Raw genomic sequence first — 26,494 nt, forward strand, 5'->3', positions numbered from 1 at the left:
GCGGCTAACTTATGCATTGGTCTTGGAGGTGACAGTATTTGTTAAAGGTGACATATCATGCAAAATGGACTTTTTAATGGTTCTCTACCTGAAATATGTTTCCCTGGCATGTCTACAAACCCCCCGAAAATGAAAAGAATCCATTCTGCCCCTGTTCTGATTTCTCCACCTTTCTGTAAATGTGTGCTGAAACCAGCCGTTTCAGTTTTCAGTGTTTTGGTTACGTCACAACAATATCTGGTCTGTAACTGAAGTCAGAGCTCAGAGCTTGTTCAGCCCATAGACTGTATAAAATACAACTCAACCCCTCCTCTGTTTTTCATTACCTGCACACATGTGTGCTAACAAGGAGCTTAGGAGGGAGGCATTCTAGTTGTAGGCTGTCTTATTAAACACAAAGGTCGGTTTTACTCCCCACGTCTGCAGATTTGAAGATCTAGTGGAGGATTTCTATTTATCATGGATAAGTGCTCGGGCTAGTTAGCATAGCCACATAGCTACATGTTCGTGTACCAAGACACACGTCGACATACTGACAAATAAAACAACAAGAAACACTAAATCTGTGACCAATCCTTCAGAAAGGTCCTGCTGCAGGCGCCTCTCCGTCAGGATCAGATTCTGGATCAGATTCAGAGGGTTGAAGTAACGTGATCTCTGAGCAGCCCTGTATATTCAGCCAACATGTAAACATTAGATCAACGTGCTGGAGAGCCGAGGCCACATCCACTTCCTGAGGGGGCGTGGTCAGAGGGAAAACAGAGTGTTCTGAGCAGGGCTGAAGAAGAGGGCTTTTCAGGCAGACCAAAATCAGATTTCAAAGTGTTTTTTTAAGCATAAACTTTAAAGACATGTTTTGGGGACCTCTTAGACCAATATATGTTGATGAAAAAAAGCAGAATATGTCACCTTTAATGTGTGAAACGTTCAGTCGTTGTTAGATCTTAACTTTTAAAAGAAAAAACATTTACGAAATAAGCTTATTGATTTAAAATCAAACTATTGTTGCAAAAACTTTGAATACCCCCTGAAAGCTAAGACATTGATCTTTTTTGTAATCATGTTGTAAGTCACTTCTTGGTTCATTCCCTCCCCCAGAGGAGCTCCGTTCATCTGTTTGTGGTGAGTCTCAGTTTCACTGTAAACAGTTTCTCAGAGTCTTCCCTTTGGCTTCCTTCAGCGGTATGAACCTGAAACAGAAACTGATGTTCTTGTGATGTTCTTGTAATTAACGGGTCTTAAGATGGTGAAATAACAACATCATGATGCAGATTAGTCAAAAGTCAAAAGTCAAGCTTTGTCAGGTCTGTCCTCAAGAGGAGAAGAAAACTACATCTACAATGTTTGTTTGTTGAATGGAGGTGGATCATTTCTGATGCTGCGTTCCAGGAAGTCATGAAATCTAAACGCTGATTGTCTTTAGTGACACAGCATCAAGCAGATTTGTGTCTCAGTGTAAATGTTTGATCTAGAACAGATTGTTAGCTGCTCTTATAATACTTCATTAACTAGCTCAATGTTTAACTAATTGCATCATGATTCATTTCATAGTTGTTGTTAGTGAATGGTCATGTTTTTAAAACAACCATCCTTCTTTCAACATCTGTATTAAGCTGAAGACTCCACCCTCCAGTCTCCATCCATCAGTGACTCTCTTCAGTGTTTGTCATAAGAGCAGCGTGGGACTGTGTACTGTGTGTGACCAGGCAGAGATGGACCCAGATAAAAGGATTCTGCAGAGTCCTGATTAGATCTGCTCCCATGTTTGTCTTCCAGTATCAGGGATTACATGATTTATTAGAGTGCGTTGGGGCTGGGTGTTACAGGGTGCTAACTCTCCCACCGACGCCCTGTAGGGGAACACATTCCTGAAACCTGCATGCAAATGAAGCCTCCATCCTCTGTGCTGCTCCCCTGTAGCTGAGTTTAACCCTCTCCTCCCCAGCTGGAGCACCTTGGGGGGATTCTGATCATTTTCTCCATAAATGAGCTCCATGATTGCAAATAAGCAGCAAAGAGAGAGCCGATCGATGAGCCGGCAACCGTGAGATTAATTTGTTTAATGTAAGCCATTTTATTTTATACAGAGACTTTTAGTGCAAGTTGGAGAGGCGTGCATACTTTAAATTTAGTATTTCACCTTCGCTTTTACAAAGAATCAGTGGATTTTATATCCAAAGGGATGCAGAGGTATAGACTGATGTTATTATTTATATTTCTAATGCTGCACAAGGGAACCAATCATATGAATGTGCAGAACAAATAAAACCTAAAGATGTTTTTTAAGTCTTAAGTTTCAATTTTTGGGCATTATGTCATTCATATCTAATGTTAGAGAGAGATAGGACCTTTAGTGACTCTCTCTCTCTCTCTCTCTCTCTCTCTCACCTGTCAGATATAAATGTCACCTATTATTAAGTTAAATTCTTAGTTATGATGTTATTTGTGTATATCTGCTCAATTCTAATCCACTTCCTCTGATATAGTATGTGCTTCATTTAGATTTTACTATTTAAGGTTTTGTTTTATGTTTTCTACTTCCTGGTTAAGGGCAGTGCTCTCACAAACGAGCACACCTGAACGCCCCTTGCTCCACCAGGTGATCTCAATGTGGACTGTACCACCAGTGAGGGGTGGTGCAGTCATTTGTGTTTTCATATTTTGTTTTAAACCAGCTGTAGGAACACAAACTCTGGTTTGAGGACTCTGTTTTATTGTTTTTTGTGCATTTTAAAGCCTCTTTAGAAAAATGAGTGTTAATAATTCTTAAAAGCTTTTAAAGTTTGTGAAATGTCACCCTCTCTGTTAGCTCTGTTGTTGGACTAGAAAGTATTTGAAATGATAGTTTGGACCATGCCTCCTGTTTGACTGTCTGCAGGGAGCCCTCTGTGTAAGTTTGATTTGTTTGTTGAATGTTTGTGAGGCTAAGCTAAGCAAAGATAAAGCAATACTTTAGTCCAAGTTTCCAAACCATCCAAAACTGTTTGTTCACATCCAGATTTACACTCTGATTCATCATGTCCATGTGTGTTTTTGAGTTTGATAACTTTAACTGTCTGAAACCAAACTGTGTGCAAACAGAAAACCTGGAACTTAGCTTAGCACCTCCAAACTCTGATGTTGAGAAATGAAACCAATATATGGGTGCAAAAAAGCTGCAGTTCCCGTGTGTTCACTTGAAACTGTCACCTAAAGCCACAAACCCTTTTTAGGTCCTAAAACTGTTTATTTATTTAAACTTATTTCTAGATACCAGAAGTAAAGAGAAAAGGCTTCTTATTTCTGATGTCTGCATCTGCAGAGGTCTTCAAAACATCCTAACATTATTATTCTCCTTGATTTGATTCATTTGAAGTTGTTCTTTCAGTTCAAAGTTATTTTTTACTATCACGTTGACATTTTTTATTAAACCTCTGCATGAATCCTGCTGATTTTTTAAAGTTAGAAATTGATTTGAAGGTGAGAAAACCTCTGAAAGTTTGTACATATTCATGCACAAGGTAATTAAACTGCAAAATAATCACTTCATACTTGTTTGTGATTCATCATGAAAAACTCAATGCATGAAACAAATTATTGTTAAAAATTTAAGATTTTTATTTTTAGCATTTTTGCATAATTTCCAGAGATTCAGATACAAACATGTCATGTTTTGTTGGAAAGTGCATTACATGTCGACGTCATTTGCTTTATTTCCACCAGCATGCATTGTGCATTCCTACACTCAGAATATAAAGTGTTACCTTTTTAGTGTTACATTTGCTGGGACAATACCTTGTATATTTTGAGGCTGTAAGACAAGAGAGCATTTATGATCCTCACAACCTTCATGTTCCCCAGAGACTGCTGAGTTAAAGACCGTCTATCAGGATCAGGAGGAGCTTTCATCTGCAGGAACGTGTCACAAAGACCAAAGTTAGTTGAAATATTGATCACAATTGTAACTTGAATGTGTGTGTTTACTACAGAGATGCTACATGGTGACATCTGAAAGCATGCAGCCTTCTTCTTCCTCCTCCTCCTCCTCCCTCGGGGCTCAGCTGGACGTCCTAAGCGGGGGTCAAGGTGGGTGCTGTCCTCTGAAACCGCTGCTGACCATCAGTCTGCCAAACCAGCTAATTTACAGCTCCCCCTCCTCCTCCTTCTTCTCCTCCACCCTGCAACATCCAACCTCCAACATCCCCCCTCCCCAACCTTCACCAACACTCCTCCTCCTCCCCTGTGCACACACTCTCTCTTTCTCTCTGCCCTCTCTCTATTTATCTCTCCCTCTCTCTTTCTCTCCGGCAGGGTGTGAAGACGCCAGCAGCACGCTCCACTGGAGACAAATCAGACCTTCCCGGCCGTGTCATCGTAAAACATCCCCCAGGAAGGTTGCGACCTCCTCACCCTTTCAACTCATCTGCAGGCATAGCAAGTCAGGAGAGGAGGAGGGTCCTTCATGCTGCAGCATAACTACCAAATCCACATCATCGCACAAGAACCAGGTAACGACATGAAGGGAGATTGTTCAGGGAAAGTCATGAGGAGGGGAGGAGATGTGACTAACCACCCTCCAATGAATGCACAGTGTGGTAATGACACAGGAAGTAACTTCAGGATGACTGTGCTCACCTTGCTCCTAGCTGTGTGCATATTTAAGTCCGGGTCAAAGGATCACGGTGCTCCTCATGCTCAGAGACCGCTGAGTCAACCTCACTGTTTGTTTTTATATAGATGTGACCGTCATGTTTCCTAAAAATCCCAAACTTTGAATGCACTTTGTAGGAATGGTATTGCTGTCTGGAGGCACATCATGCATCAACTCACAGATGCATCCATAGACTACACATTTTTTAAACTAAACACACCTGCACATGATGTTAGAGGCATAGCTACTGTCTCTTTCCAAAATAAAACCTCTCTTAGGCCTTCAACTGAAAACTTAGCGTGTTTGCATGAATGCAGAATGTGTAAGTCTGTTCTTGGTTGTTGTTTGTAAGAGCATCACTCAATGTTTGCTCCTCCTCTCTTGTTATATGAACACTAGAGAGTAAATAAAGAGAGGGACAGCTTCAGAGAGAGCACAGTAATGAGTCAGACATGTAAATATGATTTCCAGTGACACTAAAACCTGCAGGAAGGTTCCAGGAATCCAGTCAGGCTGTGGCCTCTTGGAAACAACAATCTAACCTGGTTGCTGTTTCTTGTAATTCCCAACAATCTGCTGTTATTGACTAGTTGGGGAACTCATCACCAAATGCCCAAAGAAGTATGTCCAGAGGGGCAGGATCTCTAGACCACAACACAGACTCTTAGAAATGATGAATGCAAGAATCTAAATCTTAACTTTCTTCAAAAGGAAAATCCTGCTCATTGTTCTTTTGACCTGTTAGCAGCAGTTAGCATGCAGAGAATATGTAAAACATGGATGCAGCCTCTGGGATGTCACCCTTTGATTTTGAAGGAGTTGTGATATCGTAACGGATAAAGAAGTGAAGCTGGGGTGATATCTGAACGCTCAGTCATGCTGCTAATCGCCTGATTATGCACAACTCTTAGCCTCAATACAATCGAAACAGACGCGTTATAATCAAACTGTCTTTCTATCCAGGCTGTAAACACATTTATTTCTGCAGTAGACTTGGACTTTTTAACAGGAAACCTAACGAGGTGTTCATGGCTTCTGCAGACAGCCCCAAGTGGACACTGGAGGAACTGTAGTTTCTGTATTGTCTTCATTTATCAAAAGCAGAGTGTACTGCTTGTTAGCATGTTTGAAACCTCAACTTGAGTCACAGACTCTGAGTATTTCTCGACCAAACATTGCTGCTTTGTCAAATTGTCAGATTTGATTGTAGTTTGCTTGAAGGAAAACCAAAAACCTTTGCACAGTGACTAAATCTGGCATTTAGCATCAAAGCCCAGAGGCTGTTAGTGGTCAAGGAACAGTTCCAGTTCTAAGTTTCTACTTTGAAACCATAACGAGTCTGCTGTCAACAAACAAAATGAAGCAGGTTTAAAATGTTCAAGCTGCTTTAACTTTCATCTTTGCACACCCTAGCTAGCTTTACTCCCCCATTTCCAGTCTTTATGATAAGCTAGGCTAACCACAGTCTTAAGTCAGCTCAGGTTTCATGCATGTTTGTCAGGTTTAGTTTGATTTTGTCTTTTCAGCTTTAAAGATGCGTACTCTGAGATTCATCCAGGAGTCATTGACCTCCATATTTAAACACTAGTATCAGTATCTCTGATCCAGCACCCCAATCAGCAGTAGAACATCTCTCATCGATGTGTCTACAATTTCCCTATAAAGTCTTTAAAGTTTGGAAAAGATCAACAACATGAGAAACTGTTTGTCTGATATGAGCGGACTTCTTTGAGAGTTTCTTTTTGCTGTGTTTTGTCACCATCATTGATACCTACAGCATCTTTATTCTGTAGCACCTTCCACTTTGCTTTCAAGCTCTTCCTTAACTGCTCTCCTTGTTTCTGCACTGCATCACTTTTGATCCCCGTAAAGATAACCCAGCATCTCGCACACAAACACAGATCCACGCACATACATCCAACCCCATCCAGCGTCAGACTCCCTGTTGCTCCAACCTGATGGAGCCATCAGCCAGCAGCCAGACACAGAGCAGTTGTTCTCATGGTCTCATCCCCGCTGCAGAGCCTTGACACGGGGAGAGGCAAACAATTTGGCCTCCCTCCCACAGTCTCAGCCCGGGGAGCCAGCGGGGGAGGCAACCAGGGGATGTGTGTGTGTGTGTGTCTGTGTGTGTGTGTGACAGAGAGGGAATAAGAGAGGTGACTCTGTGTTTGTGTCAGTCAGAGAGAAAGAAAAGACATATTTCTTAGAGTGTGTTCCAATATGGAAAATGTCAGATACAGGCGGAGGGGATCTATTTGCAGCCAAACAGTTTGTTCCATGAATGTTAAGGAGGTTTGCTTTCAACAAGTGGGATAAATGTCCACTGTACTCTTTGCATATAGACAGCCTTTCTTTTGTCCTTTGCAGGAAAAGAGGTTTTGCTCATGCAGGTTGTTTGGCCAGCTTTGAATATTACCAGCGACAGGATAAGACTCGGAGGCTTTTGACACGGGGGCTAGGACAAAGGGAAATGGGGTCGTGTGGTGAAATGGTTAATGTGAATCTTAATAGAGGCGGCAATGTCATTATCTCCAAATCCGCTGAGCCCTCTCGACCGGGGGTCGCAGCGTTAGACGGCCACTTTACATCCCGAGCGTGTCGGGCCGAGAGACCGGGGGCATGACTGCCAATCCCATCCGGAGGATTTGTGTCCTCCTCCACCAAATTCAGTAAGCGCATGCAGGCTCATAAAGGTGTTGAGAATTGAGGAATTTGTCTGGGAGACATGGCCAAAGTCAATGAGCTAGTTTTGTCTTTCAGCTGCAGGAAGAACAAGAGGGTCGAGGCCTTACGAGGCACCTGAACCCTCCTCATCCTCGTCTTCCTCCTCCACCTGCGGCCGCTGGAACAGGCCTGAGTAACGGGGATGTGCTCGCCTCTAAATGAGATGAACACTGTCAGATTTACACACTGCCATGGTTTCAACCAACCCCTGATAATCCCTTCCCAGAAATAAATTGTCCCATTAAAATGAAATGTTGCCCATATAGGTTTAATAAATTGAAAACGCTTGTTTGAATCCTCGGTAATTTGGACGGAATCCCAAGCATGTAGCGGAGGCTGCAGCAAAATAAGATTATTTGCTGTGTATTATAATGTATGCAGCAGTTTTTATGCGACCAAACAGTGTCAGTGAACCCCCCGATGAAATGTGTGCTTATTTATATGCAGTTATTCAGGTATGCAGTAAATTCCAATTACTTCTTAAGATTTCTATTTAGCATGAGGAGGAAATATGACAGGGAAGCTCTGTGTTTTGAGCAGCATTGTAAATCTCGTTAACTCTTTGCAGCATGTTGACAGAAATCTGCATTCATGTCGGGGAGCGGGCGGTGCGTGAGATTTTAACAACTGGCTAATAGTTCTGTACAGGGACGTCTGAGGGAGAAGATTTGTTTGCAGGTTGCTCCTCAGTCGGTAACACCTTTAGGAATCTGTAGATTTGATCATTTGCATTGATTAATTTAATGAAGGTGTGCTCATGGTGGAGCAGAAGAGGCTCTGAAACAGACTGGACATCAAACATGTCTGCCTCAACCTGTTATATCTTCATCAGCATGGTGAACCCTTAACATGCATTTGTTTAAAGAGGACTTTAGATGCATTAAATCTTAAAACGAAAGTCCAATTTGGACTAATAGATCTCTACAAGGACGTTGCATGCTTCCTAACAGTGTGTCTTTGAATAAGTTAAATATAAATACATAACTTTGCATGTTAAAGTGGACTTTAGGTGTTTTGAAACCAGTTTTATGCAGTATTTTGGGGTCTAGATCAGGGATGTCAAACATGCGGCCCGTGGGCCAAAACCGGCCCGCCAGAGGTTCCAATCCGGCCCGCGGAAAAAATTACAGAGAAAACATTAACTGCAATTTTTCAATAAAAGTAACTACTATTTCAAATTTGTCCTCTGGGGGTCGCATAAAATCATAGTGCTGACGGAGCGCACCTTAAAGGCGTTTTTTTTTCAGGGAGTTTTTTTTAGAGCTCTAAAAAATGATCCACTAACTTCTAACACAACACTGTCCAGCAAGCAAACTGTTTATGCTGGAGCTGAGGGGTCCAAAATAATCAACTTTTACCTTCTTCATTATTATAATCTCTGTTCTTTTGCAGTAACACATTACACACTGTGTGTCAGGTGAATGGGTAACCTGTGTGTTTGATGTGTTTGCAGCAGGTTTCAGGGCTTAAAGAGTTAAATATTTGGCCCACTATGAGACTCAAAATGGCGAAAAATACAACATCTGTTTTTGTAAAAAGTTCCTTAAATGTGACAATTTCAGAATGTACTTGTACTCTTTTGCACTAAAACAAAAGTAAACAGTTTGAGTTGTTATTTATAGGTTATTATGTTATGATTTAACTGGTCCGGCCCACTTCAGATCAACTTGGGCTGTATGTGGCCCCTGAACTGAAATGAGTTTGACACCCCTGGTCTAGATGAATAAGCTGCATGTTTGCTTTTTCTGCATTAAAGAGATTTTAGAAAATTAGATATATTTTTAAGAGGTTTTAGTTTGTAGATTCATATTTCTTTAGGTTGAGATGCATCAATTGATGTTGTTAAGATTATTTAAATTGTGTATCATCCATTATCCATCATCCAGCTTTGTGTCATACCTTAGACGTTATACACTCTGCCTTTAATGTCACTGATACTGGCAGAGTGATATAGCTCACCATGTTTTACCAACAACAGTAAGGTCTGAAAGTGACTTTTTGAGATTATTGGGACAACCAAGTGTTTGACCAACAACTAGTCACCAAAATTCCACCTAACCTTTAAAACACCAACCAGGCTGGAGTTCACCAGCGACTTCAATCATCTGTGAATCAAAATGATGGTTTTAGTGAACCAAGAGAGCGATGCAATGCTGCTTCTGTCATCTTCCTCTCTAACATAAAGCTCTCTCTCTGCAGGGATCCTTTCTCTAATGTTCTCAGGCTCTTAGAATAACAACCTGAGCCGGTCAGGGGCAAAAACAAGAACTGTCAGTGGACTCAGTTTGTAGCTTTAAAGATTCATTGCAGCCATTACAGCCTGTTAAACCGCTGCTGGTTGAAGCCATCTGTGAGAGCATGCACCATCACTGTGCATCCAGTAGACCCCAAAAGTTCAAATATTTCTTAACAGCTGCCCTAGATGAGGTCATGAAAGTCGATTTTACATTTTAGGTATTTTTTTTGATTTTCATAATCAGATTTGTGTTTTGTTGGTGATATTTTTTGGATAAAAGGAACTTGTCCAGTTTTAAAATAAAATTAAAACAATCAACAAAGGATTAATGGCAAAATAAATATGTTCAGAGGTTGGAGTGGAAGAACCAGTGTGCAGGAATATAAAAGGTGATGGATGAGTTTAAATTTAAAGGTTTGGGAGGGTTGGATAATAATTTTTAACCTTGAAACTGGTTGAAAATTACAGTTGCATCATCAGTGCCTCTACTTTTATCTTCAGGGATGTTAAATACTATAATATTGGGATGAAGTTGGAAGGTTGTTGGTTTTGAAGGGGGCGGGGCTTAAAAAAAAGACTGGGACCACCTTGATTGTTGAAAGAAAAAAAGAGGCCAAGTCCTTGGACCCTATTTTTCAGCTTCCAGTTGATAAAGACAAACTGAATAACACTGATGGAAAATTCAAATAATAAGGTAATATTAAATGATTGAATTCTTCCTTATTTGATGCAGGTTTGTGGTCTTAAAGATCCACCTGAAAGCTTTTAATGCATTCAGGTTTACATCCCTGTCCTTATCTGTCATTGTAAATAAAAACGATGTGTTGGAGGACTTGTATTGGGAGTTTGATTTTATTTAAAGTCATTGATGCTTCAATTTTGAATGTTAAAATCATTTTAATGCCACTCTTTTCTCCAGCATGAGTCATGATACTGTATTTGAAGAGGGGAGGGGGGGCTGTACTCTCGCCCTCATAAACGCTGGGACCGTCCCTGCAGGGTTATCAACAGAAGTCCAGCCCCGGTAGAGTCCTGCATTAGTCTAACTGATTGTGTATCTGTGACTGTGTTCTTGTTGTTATGAGCTACAGTACAAGTGGAGGCCGGATGCTTCTATCCCCTCCCCTGTATTCAGTCCCCCGTGTTGGACCCCCAGGGGCCCTAAATCCCCGCTGCTCTTCCCTGCAGCCCCCCTCTGACGTGCAGCATGCCGAGGCGAGCCGCGCTTTGCCTATGCATTAGCCATCCATTTCCCCCGGCTGACACCTCTCCAACATAAAACCGTAAGGCAGAGGTAAAATATCTCTCTCCTGGCGAAAATAAAGCTTTGTCTGCCTGCTGATCTATTGGATATAAAAATAAAGCCGCGGCTTTGATGCGGGCTTTACCTTATGCGCGCCTTTGCTTTTTGCGCACACAAAGCTCCAATGAAGATGGATAGTGCGGGATCGGCCGCGGTGCGTCCAGCACAGCAGCATCACTCACTCCACTTCTTCCTCCTCCTCCTCCTCCTCCTTCTCTCACTAGTTTTTTTCCTTCCTCTGATGTCGTTGAGGACTGCGCTGTTTGTTATTGATCAGCGCATGTCGATAATTATTCAGGATTTTCAGCCTAATCGGCTTTGGAAAAGTTGCTCCGTTCACATTAAAGAATCATCAGTTTCACCTTCATTCTTCTTTGATTCCAGATTTCTGTTTTCCAGTGAACCTGAGAATATTTCTGCGTTTACATCTTTGATACCTTCATAGTTTCTTAGCTCCCTGGATAAACCACATGAATACAGATCAGCGGCTGTGCCTTTGTTTTGAACCCTGATTATGAGGCCTGCACAACTGCGTTTGAATTTTAATGATGCAGAGTTTAAAATAAAGAGAGGCTCACAAGTGCGTGTACATTAAGCTGCAGTAATTACTATCACACAATACCTGAGCTGTAATCTTACTCTTTGGTGTGTGTGTGTGTGTGTGTGTGTGTGAAAATAAAAATCTATTTCTTATTTAATTCTAGTTATTCTCAAAGAAATAGCATAAACCATGTCAGGCCATTTATCCGAGCAGCACAGCTACTGAACATTTGATGGTCAAATGTTCAGCTAAAAGCAGAGTTTAAATTTTAGCAGCTTTAAGTGACATTTTTAGACTCACTGGAATTTTATTGTATTTGATGCATCTGATTATAATGGCTCTTAAATCAGACTACAGTGAAAATGTTTGCATTATAAATGTGAGGATTTATGTGCACCTGCCTCTCTGACCACAGACTGTCAGAGCGTTTTGTTTTGGGGTCAAGGAACACTTAAACAGAAACGTGGCCTTTTTTTTTTTTGCTGATTCCACCTTTACAAAAAAACACTTAATGTTCCAAATAGAATAATTAAATATCAGTGAATTAGTTCCTTTAAAAATAGTTCTTGTTTCTGTTTCTGATATTTTAGGGTTAAATCAGAAAGCTCCTGATTTTAAAGCATTAAAGCCCTCATCATGTCATTGTTAATGAAAGAATAAGAGCAGCAGATGTATGGTTAAGCAGGAGGGCCATTCTGTTGAATATTTTAAGGCAGGTATCAGCAGCGGCCAGCTCTCCTCTCTCCTCGCTCCCGGGCTTCATTTTTTTTTTTTTTATTCCTGCGCGCAGAAATCCGCCGCGGTGTCTGCAGCAGCAGCAGCAGCAGCTATCTGCCGCTCTGCAGCCACGCAGCCCGTCCCCTGAGCATTGGCCAGCGGGCGATAATATCTCAAAGGGAGTGGTTATCGCCACACATTATATTATAATCATTAGTGATCCTAGCCCTTTCACCCCGACTGCAGAATAAGCGCGCAGTACCATTAATCTGAACTGGGGGAACTGCTGCTCAGGCTGATTCCCAGCGCCTGCATGTGCGCTCATTTCTCTGGGACTGTTTGGAGACTGAGGGCTGGTTTTATTTTAGCTCGTGCTCTCAGTGAAGGTGGAGGATCACTTTGCTGTCAGTCTAAATTCAAGATGATAGAATAAATATGACATCTTTGATTATTTTTTTTTGTCTTTCTTAAAGGCCTCTCACATGATTTATGTGTGAATCAACTAATCTGTGTTAAAAGTAAATATTTTATTATCATTATCATTAAATTCATGAAGAATTCTGGTGTCTTTCTATGGTGGAAAACATGGGCACATGGCTAATTATGCTCAGAAACAAACATTTAAGCTGTATATTTAATGTTTCTCCTAATTCTGCAAATAAATTCACAGCTTTCAAATATATTCTGAAACAATCAGGGTTTGCATCCATGTAGAGATGTTTCCCACCCATTTTTAATCGACAAAATAATATCTGAATATATTTGAGTGTGTGTCGGTGGGTGTGTGTCCACTTCTGGCTATATTACATGGCATGGTATCCCTGTACTAAAGCTGACCATGACTGTCTGGTGATTTTTTTGCCTTATGCTGTTTTTTTTTCTGTCTTCACGCAGAATTATTTGGCTTCAAGAACATCTCAGAAATAGTAATAATGGTATCTTTGCCTCAGTTCTGTCTTTGCCCGGACTGAATTCGCCCCCTAGAGGACTGAGTGGGACTCGGATGGTGTTCATGGCCTTGTTTCTGGGTGACCTCGGACACCCATGCAGGTTCCGGACCTCAAATCCCCCCAACTCACTGAATCATATGATCTCTTTGAGAACCCCACAGACAGTGGAGAACACAGAGTTGTTTGTCTTTGTGTGGACAGCGTCAGAATACCGGCCTGTGGATGTGTGTATATGTGTGTGTGTTGGTGTGTGTGTGTGTGTGGATGCAGTGGGGGTTGACTGACTGAGAAGGGACAGCTGTAGGGAGATGATCTATAAATCCCATTGGATTTCTCTCAGCACAGGCCGGGACCGGAGTTGGAAAGTCTGGAAAATGTTTGCGTAGAGTTGCTGCTGGCTCAATAATCCACGTCGAGTTCACATCGGCATATGTTTGGCTGCTGATCTACAGGAGGAGGGGGGAAGGAAGGAGGGAGGGAGGGAGGGAGGGAGGGAGGGAGGTGGTGAACTCAACACAGCTCAGCCAGTCGATTGTGGGACTGTGCGTGCTTTGCGTTTGTGGGTTACACCATCACACAACTCTGACTCTCTCCAAATGTGTCATGTGTGCTGTATGAGGCCTTTTCTGCAGCGTGAGCACCGCGCGCCGGGACCGATGGATGGATGGATGAGGAATGGAGGGAGGGAGGGTCGGATTTCGGTCCTGGGAGTGCGTGATAATGCGGTGGAGAATGATTGACAGAATGGGCAGACTAGGAACAGACACATACACACACTCATACTCACACATCCTCCAGCAGCTCACACTCTACATACACCCATTATTTGTTAAACTTTTTGCGCGTTGACGCATTTGGCACATCCATCAAAGGAGCCAGTGAAACATATAAGTGGAAGCGAGGTAACGCACAGTTAATTCAGCTTCCTGTAGCTGTGAGTTTTTAGTTTAAAAAATAATAGAATTTGGGAGTATTTTGATGCAGGATGAAGTTTTTCTTTTCAGATTAAGAAAACAGTATTATGTTATAAAGAAAAAACTCCTCGTGCGTCTCTCGTCTAAAAAAATAGTTTCTCGTTATTTAAATCGATTTGCGGTTATTTGTTTCACACTTTAGTCCGAGACAGTTTGGATAAAACAAAAAATGACAGTTTTCTTTTGTAAAAGTAGCTTTTCATTCTTTTTCTTTCAAAAATAATCACATCTCACCACGGCCCTACACCCAAATATCTGTCCCTCTCCCCCCTCCTGAGTTTTCTTCCCAGGAACAGAGATGAAAAAACATCCAGATAAATGAACTGATCCAGTTTCACAGAAACGAGCTGTTTATTCCTAAAATAAACATTCATAAAGCAGAATGATCAGAGCAGCTTATTATGAATTATGAATGTCAGCGCATGGTGTAATATTCCTCTGTTTAAAAAGGAGGGAAAAATCTGCAAACAGCAGAGCAGTGGACCGGTACCCCACCCTCCATGCATGTCCATCCCCCACCTCCTCCTCATCCTCCTCTTCCTCCTCCCCGGCTCACTCAGTTGATCAAAGCTCCAGTCGGGGGTGATATTTCTCTGTGTTACCGGAGTCACGGTTCGTCCCCCGGCTGCCTGCCCGGCTGTGGAGCCTCACAGCTCGGCTTGCACAGCCCGACCACCCCGGGAATCTACCCACGAAGAAGAGGACTTATTTGTCTCCTAACTGGAGCACCTTCTCCTCCCTCCTCATCTAATCACCTGCCCGATTCAGTCTTTATCCCGGAGTCCTCTCCCTCCACGAGCCGTGCCCCTCGCGCATTGTTGTGGTGACATTGTGTCTCTTAACTGAGCCTGGAGGAGAGAGGGGAGACAAATAAACGTGTCATGATTAGAATTAATGATTGCATGCATCTTCACTGCCTCATTCATTATCTCAGATTAATTATCTCGCGGTGTACCAGTTCACTTGTCTGCACTTCATAAACCCTAAACCTCCTGGGCTGCTTTACAGCACTGTGGCCTGATAGGGAAATATCCCCTTTCTTTAACCGTGGCCTCTAAAATTAGACTTTACACTGAGTTAGAACAATATTAAAAAATATATAAAATGTGTTTAAAATTAAACTCATCTTGCTAACTTGTAAAAAAATTAATTCATACACCTTTTGAGTATTTATATTTTATTTCCAGCTGTTGTTTTTCCCTCCTGGTCAGGCCTGCTGAAAGGCCTCCTGCTATCAAACCCTCCAATCTTTCTCACATAAAACAAAAAAAAACCAAAATAAAAAATAAAGCATTTCATTTTCTGCAACTTGAGCACACAGGCAGCCTCAAGAATTCCGATTTACAACTTCTGCCTGCATCAGAATAAAAAGAGTGAGAATGAAATCTATTGCTAGTGAGGGATTACAGCGGTAAGGTTAAAACCATTTTTGCATTTAATAGTGTCTTTGCCTGGAGGGGAGCTGAGATATTTTTAAGCCTATAGCCCATATTTTGATTTCCTTCTATTCGTGGATTAATCTTCCTCTGTGAGCTGGCTTTCTCTCTCTCTGGTTTATTCTAAATCAGGCAGAGATTATCCCCACTGACAGACTATCAAGGCATCTTCTGCTCATGCAAACAACAACAACTTTTCTTGTTTACATGCTGCATTTACAAGTTTGTGTGGAGGCTGAGAGTGTAAGACCTGCAGCCTGCAGGGCTTCGGGGGTTATTTTTTGTAAAATCCTCAGCAGGTTTTAGTGCAGGAAGAAAAAGAAGTTAGCTTTGTGGTCCAGCAGAAGCGCCATATTTCTACTGCGGGTTGTACTCCCATGCACAAACTATGGACCGCCTGGTTGTCATGGAGCTCAATGACCCGTCTCTGTGATGGAAACAAAACCAGATGCCTCAGAATGCAGATAAAATGCACAAACAGAAAACAGATTAAGACGAGAGGAAGAAGAAGATGAGGAATAGTGGAGCAGGAGAGGAGGAGAGTTCAGGGATGAGGAGGTGGAACAGTGGAAATAAAAAACGCGGTGCAGACTTTATGCTTTTGAAGTTTTATCTCTCTTTTCCTTCAGCCAGTAACACATGTCCTGTTGGAGAGGAGCTCCCCAGACGCCGGGAGGCAGCTGGACGGGGACGGGCGGCGTTTTGCATGAGAAGCAGCCCATATGCAGGAGGATGCTGCCGGGCTATTGGTAGAGAATAAATGAGGGTCGCTTTTTTTTCTGCATGAAGTGTTCAACTACTGAGCGTGATCCACGTGGAGACTGAAGAGATAATCTCACAGTTTTGTTTCTGCAGCAAACACAAGCACTGTATTTAACTGTGGGCCTGTAAACACATATATGAAAATAATACAAGCCAGAATTAAACACACGTTTCAAATTTAAGCACTTAGAAATATTTGTTTAAATTTGTTTGTATTGGTAGAACAGTCAATATTTCCACCTTGTTCTCCCAGCCTGACTGAAAAGAAACAGACCTGAGAGGTGTGAAGGAGAGCGGGCCTCTAAGTCACCATCACAAAGACGTGACTGATCTCTGAGATGGGAAATGACTAATAATCCAGCGGGCTGTGAGGCTCATGGTGTTATTTACTTTAGGTGGACTTGAAGTGGATTGGACTTCCTTAATGAATCGTCCGAGGTGTCTGGGCCGCGAGCTCCTGACGGGCAGAGCTGCACGAGCTGTCAACTTTAGAGCCTCTGTGTCTTTCACTTCCACGCTCCCCCTCCATCACACCAAAGAGAAAACTAGCTGCTAAAGCGCGCTGCTGCTAATGCGCAGGGAAAGTAATCGAGAACATGACGGCGACACCAAATCTCCAGAACCCCAAATCAGATCCTGACAGAGAAGTTCTGCAGCTCCTGGCTGTGTAATCAAACACTAAGCTTTAGACATGATGCATTCAAGTGCAAAGCAGGCAGAAGATTAAATATTTTAGCTGCTTTATTGGTGTTGAAAGCCTCCGGTTACTCTCAAATTACCAAACCAAACATGCCAAACTTGTGCGTAATTTTCTGGCACAGAGTAAGTTTACATGAATAAACAGGGAGCCCGCCATGCACTACGCGCCTGCAGCTCCTTTCCTCCTAAAGACGCCGCTGTATCTACCTGCTCAGATTCCTCCTCCATGCCCCCCTCATGCCCAGCAGACAATTTGCTCGGCAGCTGCGAAGTGGCGTCTCTCCCTCCGCGCTGCTCGCCCTCCGCCGCGGCTGCTTCCTCCAAACACATTCACTAACATATGACAGTTTGCAGGGAAATTCTTGACAATTGGTGTCTTGAGTGTGTGGCATAAATAGCAGGCAGAGCCCTCGCTGGGTTATGATGGGGCGGCTTGATGGTTGCTGGCATGGCGCGCCGCTGATTGGTCCGGCCGCGGCCTGACGTCAGGAGGCTGGGAATAAGGCTGGGCTGGAGCTTTAGGAGCAAGACAGTGTTACTGGAGACCCAGCGCATCCCAGCATACACACCGTACTGGAGACTGAGGGCATCCCAGCATTCACACTGACTACTACCGGAGACTCCAGCGCATCCCAGCATCCCCCCCGCCAGCACGAGCTCAACACCAGGATCACCGGACTGAGCGCGAGGGGAAAACACTCTTTTTTAAATCTTTGGGGTGTGTGTGATTTTGTTTCTCGCCGGCTTTAAACAGTGGATACGCTGCCATGTCAAAGTACACTGCATTATTTATAGGCGTGCGTGTCTTGTTGTGTGACAGCTCTGCCCTGAAAGCTTTTTATTAGACGCCTCTTGCAGCTCTGACTGGCACACGACGCTCCTTTCAGCCGATGCGTCACTTCCATGCGCGCCGGGACAACCAAGCTGGCTCCGGTCTCCTCGTCTGAGCTGATCTGCAGCTTCCTCTGTTGAATTCTACATTTTGGTTTTGCCTCGGATCCATTGAAGGACTGATTTATTTTCATCTATTTGGCTTTCCTGCCTGAGAAAAAGGACGCGGTTGCATCCTTCCCTGTGTCCCTTTTTTTTTGGACGCTGATTCTTTTTACGCATGCAGGGAGAAATCTGTGGTGACACCTGATCGACTGGCTTCTCCGCGCACATTGACCCGGGAGCTCCAGGCGAATCAGGGAGAGGAGAAAGCAGATATTCGGTCAATGCTCGGCCTGTGCTGTTGATTTTGTTTGTGTGTGTGCGCGCGCTCTCTTCATTCGTGGGGTTTGTTGCCCAGCCAAAGCCATGGTCCACTGCGCCGGCTGCGAGAGGCCTATCCTGGACCGCTTTCTGCTCAACGTGCTGGACAGAGCCTGGCACGTCAAGTGCGTGCAGTGCTGCGAGTGCAAGTGTAATCTGACAGAGAAGTGTTTTTCACGAGAGGGGAGACTGTACTGCAAAAACGATTTCTTTAGGTAAGCTGGAGGAAGGTGACAGACAAACTCAGCACTGGGGTTTTTTGTTTGTGAATGTCTCTGGGTTTAAATCTGGAGCCGGACTGAAGAAGCAGTAGCAGCAGCTAAAGAGAAGCCTATAGGGGAAAAAATGAAGCCTAAATAAATTAAGATGTAGCAGGAAAAAAGTGTGAAAAGTAGTGCGAGGAGAAAGAGGATTTTTTTTCAAGGCAGAAATTTAATTTAAAGCAAAGTTAAACATTTTGCAGATAATATTTTTTGTTCCTTTTATTTTTGGCAATTTAATTCTTTTTTAAATTTAAGAATATTTAAAATAATTTCTCCTCCCTCACCTGTCTTCAGAAAATAATATTATTTAATGCCCAACACATTTACCTTCAAAAACATCTCCAAACATCTGTTGACTGCACACCTTTATGATTGCAGGTATTTCACATGAACGCAGACTCTCCGTTGTATTTATTGTCCCTCTAAATAAGTGGATGAATCGACCTGTCCGTGCCTGCAGGCGTGAACGAGCACTCGGAGGCGATAAGCTTTGATTAGGAGCGAGTAATTAAAAGCTTGTTAATTTGGATTCTTATGCAAAACAACAACAAAGAGGGGCAGCAACATTAAACGCGTGTGCACTCGCTCACAGCGGGGGGAGAGGAGGAGAGGGGGTCTGTTAGGAAATCGAGGAAATCACACTTTGGGCTGTTTGTTTTATTTTTACAGCGCGCTGCAGCCGGGCAGAGCTCAGGATCAAACCCGGGCCAGAGGAGCCGCTGGCCCGGTGTGTTTGCTCAGTCCGGCTGAGGAGGACGTGATAAGTGGATTTGAATAGTAAACTAGTTGAAAAGATCAAGTCCGCAGACAATGCAATCACAGACGTGCAGTCAACAAGCAGTGCACACCACTCAATACACATTGTTTAACGTGAAGTCAATGCAGGGCTGTAATTTATTATTCTTTAGCTGTGTGCTGGGTGAGGGCGTGAAAGGGAACCTGGATATTTACTGGATCTCACCTCTGAAACGGCTTCATGTGGGGGTTCAAGATTTAACACGAGCAGCGTGGAAATAGAGCGATAAATAAATTATTCCAATAAATTAAAAGACAAACACACAAAGATAAAGCTTTGTATAGTACTGTAAATAGTGAAGAATCTGGTAGAAAAAATAAAATTATTTTGAAAATATATTTAATGAAACTTAGAGAGGATGCAGACCATCAATTGTACTTTTATTTAAAAATAGCACAGGGTTTACACAATATCGTTTCCCTTAAATGTTGTTCCAAAATTATCTGAGGTGTAAAAACAAACATTATTAATATTTTTATTATTTATTATTGATATTATTATTATAATAGTATTTTTAATTCGGATATAGCAATAGAGTTTATTCTTAAAATTATAAAAACATCCAATAAGAGATCTTAAAATGTTTCTATAATAAATGTTCCCTTCTGCTTCATTTTTAATATCTTGACTTTTTCTGTCAGCCTTATTCTGACTATTACTCTTAATGTAGATATATATATTATATATAATTCTTTAAAATGTTGGGATTTTGCTTTATATAATTCCCAAATAGGCTATCTCTTGTCAAATGGGAGATACAATTTAAATATAAATACTCTATTTTATTATTATTTTTAACCCCTAAAATTTTGAATTAAAGCTAAATTCTGAGACATTCTTCCTTATGTCGATTGCGCAAAGAAAGACACCAAACCATGCTGGATTATCTGAACTATATTTAAAAAATATGAAACTCTATGAAACGCATCTTAAAAATCTAATACCCCTCCTCTCTCTCCTGCAGGCGGTTCGGGACAAAGTGTGGCGGTTGTTCGCAGGGCATCTCACCCAACGACCTGGTCCGAAGGGCCCGGAGCAAAGTGTTTCACCTGAACTGCTTCACCTGCATGATGTGCAATAGGCAGCTGTCCACCGGAGAGGAGCTCTACATCATAGACGAGAACAAATTCGTTTGCAAAGACGATTACATAAACAGCAGCAACGGGAAAGACGCCAGCGTGCTATCAGGTACGTGTGTGTGTATGTGTGTGTGTTAATGTTGAGTGTGTGAGTGCTGGGAGGATAAATTGTGATGGATGTGGTGTGTGCAGCCCTGCAGAGGCTTCATCATTTCCATGACCAGGACTGAGATTCAGAGTCAAATAACGCGGAGCATTGTCTGATGATTATTGTCTCGAGATGTTTGCTTTAATGTTTCATCTCGAGCTCTTATTTCTCAGTTCATCATAAAAACAGAGTTTAAAATTAAAATCATCTCTGGGTCTGAATGGGCTGAATAATGTTTAATTATCGATCATGTTGGATATTAATAATAGTTAGAATATTGTTCCTACATGTTAAAGTGAGGAAAGCGCACAAGCTGTCTTTTTCTTGGTGAAAATAAATCATCTTTTTTTTATTTAAATATGAATGTTAGTGATTTTTAAAAAATAGCAGCCCTGCAGGTCTGTAAAATCTGTTTCCAGAAGCAGAATCAATCTCTCAGTGAGTGTTTTTATGCTCCTGAATGTTGGGTGTGTATCAGTGAATTGGGGTCAGAGTTCAGCCTCCTTGAATCGAGCCTCGCTGCTGATCCGGTCCTGGGTTTTGTTGCTCTCCTCTCTGGTTTATCTCTGCAGGATTTGGCAGAAAGACTCTGATTATTTTCAAATATCTCTCCCAGCAGTAACGGCATGCAGCGACCCCAGCTTATCGCCGGACTCTCAAGACCAGCTGCAGGACGACGTGGTCCTGAAGGACACGGAGATCGCCGCCCTGTCAGACAAAGAGACGGTTAATAACGAGAACGACGACCAGAACCTCGGGGGGAAGCGGCGCGGTCCGAGGACCACCATCAAGGCCAAGCAGCTCGAGACGCTGAAGGCGGCGTTCGCTGCGACCCCCAAACCCACAAGACACATCAGGGAGCAGCTGGCCCAGGAGACCGGCCTCAACATGAGGGTCATCCAGGTAAACCAGCATCTGAATGTCCAAGATATGATGTCTGAGTGCTGCAGAGATCCTGCGAGGAGACCATCATTCTTATTTCAGCCAACAAGTTTCCTCTAATGCTCAGCCTCGACCAGCACACAGAGTCAGGGATGGGTTTCAGTCAGAAGGGGGTCTTGTCTGAACTGGTCTACCATATTAAGGATGTAATGTTGAGGGGCACACACAAGTTGAGGAGGTGGGCTCACGCCTTCTCTGTTTTTACAGGGTGTTACGCACCCATTAAAAAGGTGTGATGTAACAGCTTATATTTTATGGAGAAATGTCCCTGCCAGGCTGCCATGACCGCGTAGGCCCTCCTCATCCCATCAGAGAGGCTCCACCTCCCCCCTTCACCTCCCCCTCTCACATCCTTCACCCCTCTTTAAAGGAGGCCTCTTCCCTTCAACCCGCGCGCCCACATTGAATTCATTAAGCCAGAGATTGGCCGACGCACGAGGTTGATTTGGAAACGGGTAATTTATATGGGTATTTTTGATTCTTGGCGCTGGTGTCGGGGCAAAGTCGCCAACTGGCGCCGGGCTGCTGGGAGCGCTGGGAGCGCTGGGAGTCCTGGCACAGCGCTGCCATCACGTTTTGCGACCACATTTAGCCATGCTGTGCGCATTTCCAGCCAAGTGGAAAGACCGAAATCTGTTTCAGGGGTCTTCAGCCTGTCTGCTCAGAACTGAATTACAACAGGGCCGCGGCCAGTTACACAAAGACATGAGCATATTATTATTATTATTATTATTGTTATTATTATTATTATTATTATTATTATTATTATTATTATTTTGGAGGGGGATTTAATACTACAAGCGAATATTTATTCTTCATTTTTTTATTTTCATTTCCTCCTTTAACATATTTATTTCTAATGTGGCGCGCTCCGAAAGGCTTTTAAATTATAATTAAATACAGATTCATTGGCCAAACTATTTTTAAAATAGTAAAACACCTTCTTCCATTAAAGGTAGACATAGAAACCAGCAGAAAGTAGCTCCTTTCTGCATTTTTAAATCCACTTCAGGTTTCCATAAATGAGATTTTCGCTCATAATGCGGATGAGGCTGCGGGGCAGATCAAAAGGTAAAAAAGGTTTAGCATTGCAGATTAATGGCGATAAAGTGAAAGTGTTGGAGCAGTGGTATCTAATATGTATGAGCACGAGGGAGAAGGGAAGAGCGTAATTAAAGGAAGCCGGCCTATAGATTAGGAAATGATAACCTCCAAGAGCCCGGTAATATATCGGTAACAACCCTCCTATTAAGTATTAATTGGAGATTTTAAGCCCCCGCTGCTGCAGCCTTCAGCCGGAGTAAATGGAGGGTTAAAAGATCATTAGGGAGGTTAGATGGGACTCTCGCTCCTGAAACGATAATTGGCCGCAGTCCTCTCCACCGGCGCAGCCTTGCGGATTTAACGCACCGGCTCATCACACACGCAGAGAGAGCTGGGTTATTTACTCAAATCAGAAGCCAATGTGTCCAGGTGCCAAGGTAAATATGACACCTAATTACACGAGCTTTGTACGGGGAGCATTTACACAGCGAGCTCTGTTTGCACATTCAGAAAATAATCCCAAACCTGTTTTTTTAAGTTTCATTTCTTTGCGTTTTGATTCATAAATTTCCTCCCCTCTCCTCCCTCACCTCCATTTCTCCCTCTCCTCCCATCTCCCCGCGCTCAATACTGACGCGCAATCAAAATGGCGTCAGCAGCAGCAGCAGCAGGTCTGCGGAGTGACACGAGGTGACCCGTGTGTAAATAATATAAATATATAAATCCATATTTGTGTTTGTGTGTTTTCAGGTTTGGTTCCAGAACAGACGTTCCAAAGAGAGGCGCATGAAGCAGCTGAGCGCGCTGGGTGCGCGGAGACACGCGTTTTTCCGGAGCCCGAGGCGGATGAGGACGCTGGTGGACCGGCTGGAGCCCGGGGAGCTGATCCCCAACGGGCCCTTCTCTTACTATGGAGGTATGTGAATATTTCTCTTTATGTCTGATTTTTTTTTTTAGGTCCTTAAAAGTGTTTTTGTTTTATGAAACAGTCATTTTTAATCCCCTTCAGATGATACTACACTTTATCCTCTTGTTTTATTCTCACTGCTTCCAGCTGCACTCAGACCTCAGGATGTATTATGGACAATCTATTTACACTTATATATTTATTTATTTTATGTATGGGCTCTGATAGTGAACTACAGAGTTATCTTATCTCAAGGCCTCTTATCAGCTGGATAAAAACTGAAGCAGATTTTTGGTTTTGGAGGCTGTAAAAATGTCCTCATAGAAATAAATGAAAAAATAAGTCAGACTGATTTAATGATAAAAAAAAAGAAGCATTTTAATTTGTCACAGAATTAAAATAACATTTGAAACAAATAAGAGCAATGGTTTCCATCTTCCTCACCATGATGTGTGGAGCTATGAAAAAAAGAACATTCAAAAGACACGTTGGATATTTTGGTCACCATGTTCTGTCTCTTTAATCCCAGTGAGTGAAGTGAAAGTAAACTCTGTTTACCCATCACTGATCTGATATAAAACTCTGTCTTTAAACGTCTGATCATTTTCAGACAGCGTCCTTTCTTGGCGGGCCTTTTGTCCCTCCTGCTGAAGCGAAAAACTCTTCTAATAATATTCTGCTGAGTGAAGAAAGTCGGTCTCAGTAGGTAGAGTCGCTGATGAAACGGGCCCCATTTTAATTAATTTTGTGGCCACGTTGTTCTCCCCACCCAATTGCAGTTTTGATTTAAGTGTAACGTGCTCTGTGACTAATGTAGTACAGCGAGGGTCTCTCCCCCCTCTCATACAAATCAAGCGATGTATATTCAATGAATTCCTCGACGTCTGAAATTATTCCTGCGCCCTCATTGTTCTTGCAGCTAACGCTCATTTTTTCTTCTTGGATCTGCAGATTATCAAAGCGAGTACTACGGCCCGGGAGGAAACTACGACTTCTTCCCTCAGGGGCCTCCGTCGTCGCAGGCCCAGACCCCGGTCGATCTCCCCTTCGTGCCCTCCTCAGGCCCCACGGGCACCCCCCTCGGAGGTATGGACCACCCCCTGCCAGGCCACCACCCCTCCAGTGAGGTGCAGCGCTTCTCCGACATCATGTCTCATCACCCGGGGGACTCTCCCAGCCCGGAGCCCGGCATCCCGGGGCCCCTGCACAGCATCTCCTCCGAGGTGTTCGGCCCCAACCCGCCCTTTACCTCACTGTCGCTGAACGGCGGCGGATACAGCAACCACCTGTCCCACCCGCCCTCGGAAATGAACGAGGGCACTGTGTGGTAGCCGTCAGAGGGAGTGGACTCTGCTGGAGAGAGATTCGGTAACAGAGGGTGAGGTTTGGTGGTGTGGGGGAGGCGGGGGCTGCAGGATGGGGGACACCGACAGGCTTCATGATTTTTTGGGGTGTTTTCATATTTATTTATTTATTCTCACGTTTGATTTGTTGATCTTTTCTGTGAGGAAAGGCAAACAAATGATGTTCAAACATTGTCTCCAGTATTGTGTTTGGGTGTTTGCGTCGCTTCTTTGGCCCCTCCCACCCTGGACTTAAATAAGAAAATGAACTGGGTGAGACTGCTGAACTGGCCCCCCTTTCTTCAGGGCTCCCTGTCTCCCCTCCTGACTCCTGTCAGAGGCCCGGCAGAGCGACCAAACCCCCTCAGCCCCTCGGCGGGTGAAAACAACCCTCTGAAATCTCCCGTAGTACGACCCGAACATGAAAACATCATTAGCTACTGTCAAAGACTCCGATAGCTTTACAGAGAGAAGGACGGGGCCGGGGGTCGGCTGAGTGCTGACCCGGCTCTGTAGGAAGGCTGAGCGGCGTGCAGACTGCGTTCGAGGCGCTCAACTCGTCCCTTGTATTTATTCAGAAGCTCCTCAGACCTCTTTGCCTCTCAAGGCTCTGCCATATTGACACTTAACCTTTTTGACACCATATTTCCCAAGACCAGAGGAAATGACGCTTTTTTTCCTCCTTCCTCCTGGACTTTTGCTTTTTGCTTTTTTTCTTGTCTTGGTTTCTGAATTTCCACCAAATCTGGAGAAAGCCGCCTTCAAAAGGCAAACAGTCAAACCCTCTACGGATTGCAAACCCTTTATTTAAAAATGGAAATGAACTTGAAATGTTGAAATGAAGTCTACCTTCTAAAAATCTTCTACTGCGGTTCTAAATGGGACTTAGAACAGTCAACTGTTTACGTAATCTATTTAATTCAGGAGTCCAGAAGTCTCGAAAAACCATGTTTTAGAACCTCTCGATCCACATAAAATGTTCCAAGCAACCAACCAAACTTTTGTATTGATTTCATTTATATTGTATGGAGATAAAAACACATTTGCTGGGGTTGTGGTTCACTGTGCTAGTTTGTACAAGATGTTGTTTACAAAAAAGTTTAAAAAGAATAAAAACAGAAGTAAAGTAGACATTTGCCAAATTAAAAAAAAAGAATAGCACAAATCCTGTTAAAGTGCTTTGCACCATCATCTGCAGAACGTGTTGAGACTAATGTACGTGTAATTGAGGAGTAATTGACTTCTTAATTTTCTAGTCTGCTGACGATGCATTCATAAAATTGTTAATATAACATACTTAGACAGGTTTTATTTTTGTGTCTTCTAAGGAGAAAAATCCAAACTATTAAAAATTGATGGTCAAATATGCGGCGAGTAGCTGCTACATCTCTTTGAATATGGAGCCCTCATGGTATGTCTTTTATTGTTCCAATAAACCGAAGCTTATGTGACCTCCAGTGCATATTAGACCATTCACTGTATAAATACAACATGTTGACAAAAATGTGTTTCTAATAAAACTAGAAAATATACGTATGAATTTTTAACACACTTTCTTTGGGAGCAGCTATTTTTTAAAATATCACACAGCGTTGGTGCATCACAGGAGTCTTTAATCAGGCCGGTATCACTCATTACACGTCATAACGAACGCTTCACATGAAGGAATAAGGATAAGACTTCTTCTTTGTGTAATTCCTAAACTTGAAACAGAAAGTGAGGATTTTTAAAGCTCTCTGTAGA

General features: G+C 42.9%; 1 protein-coding gene across 5 annotated transcripts; it reads left to right on the plus strand.

Annotated features, from left to right (window-relative positions):
• Positions 1-2,666: 2,666 nt before the first annotated feature.
• On the plus strand, positions 2,667-26,283 carry lhx1a (LIM homeobox 1a). 5 transcript variants are annotated; one of them, XM_034701293.1, is made up of 9 exons: positions 2,681-2,695; positions 2,810-2,890; positions 3,969-4,065; positions 4,291-4,487; positions 16,144-16,263; positions 20,253-20,476; positions 21,132-21,418; positions 23,252-23,417; positions 24,360-26,283. In XM_034701293.1, exons 5-9 carry the CDS (start codon positions 16,154-16,156, stop codon positions 24,737-24,739), a joined length of 1,167 nt encoding a protein of 388 aa, XP_034557184.1. In that variant the 5' UTR covers positions 2,681-2,695; positions 2,810-2,890; positions 3,969-4,065; positions 4,291-4,487; positions 16,144-16,153; the 3' UTR covers positions 24,740-26,283. The 5 variants fall into 5 exon arrangements, with proteins under 5 accessions (XP_034557185.1, XP_034557187.1, XP_034557184.1 ...); XM_034701294.1 differs by lacking the exon at positions 3,969-4,065 and adding an exon at positions 3,841-3,915 and having other exon boundaries at positions 2,667-2,890; XM_034701296.1 differs by having other exon boundaries at positions 2,668-2,890; positions 21,135-21,418.
• Positions 26,284-26,494: the final 211 nt, after the last annotated feature.

Source organism: Notolabrus celidotus, chromosome 14 (genome assembly GCF_009762535.1).
Source record: "Notolabrus celidotus isolate fNotCel1 chromosome 14, fNotCel1.pri, whole genome shotgun sequence".
In the NCBI taxonomy this organism is placed as follows: Eukaryota; Metazoa; Chordata; class Actinopteri; order Labriformes; family Labridae; genus Notolabrus; species Notolabrus celidotus.

Bases quoted from the DNA above. Each gene is read 5' to 3' on its own strand.
- lhx1a (XM_034701297.1), top strand. From the start codon at position 18,275: ATGGTCCACTGCGCCGGCTGCGAGAGGCCTATCCTGGACCGCTTTCTG. The intron at 18,445-20,252 runs GTAAGCTGGAGG...TCTCTCCTGCAG, and splicing joins TGCAAAAACGATTTCTTTAG to GCGGTTCGGGACAAAGTGTG. The intron at 21,419-23,251 runs GTAAACCAGCAT...GTGTGTTTTCAG, and splicing joins TCAACATGAGGGTCATCCAG to GTTTGGTTCCAGAACAGACG.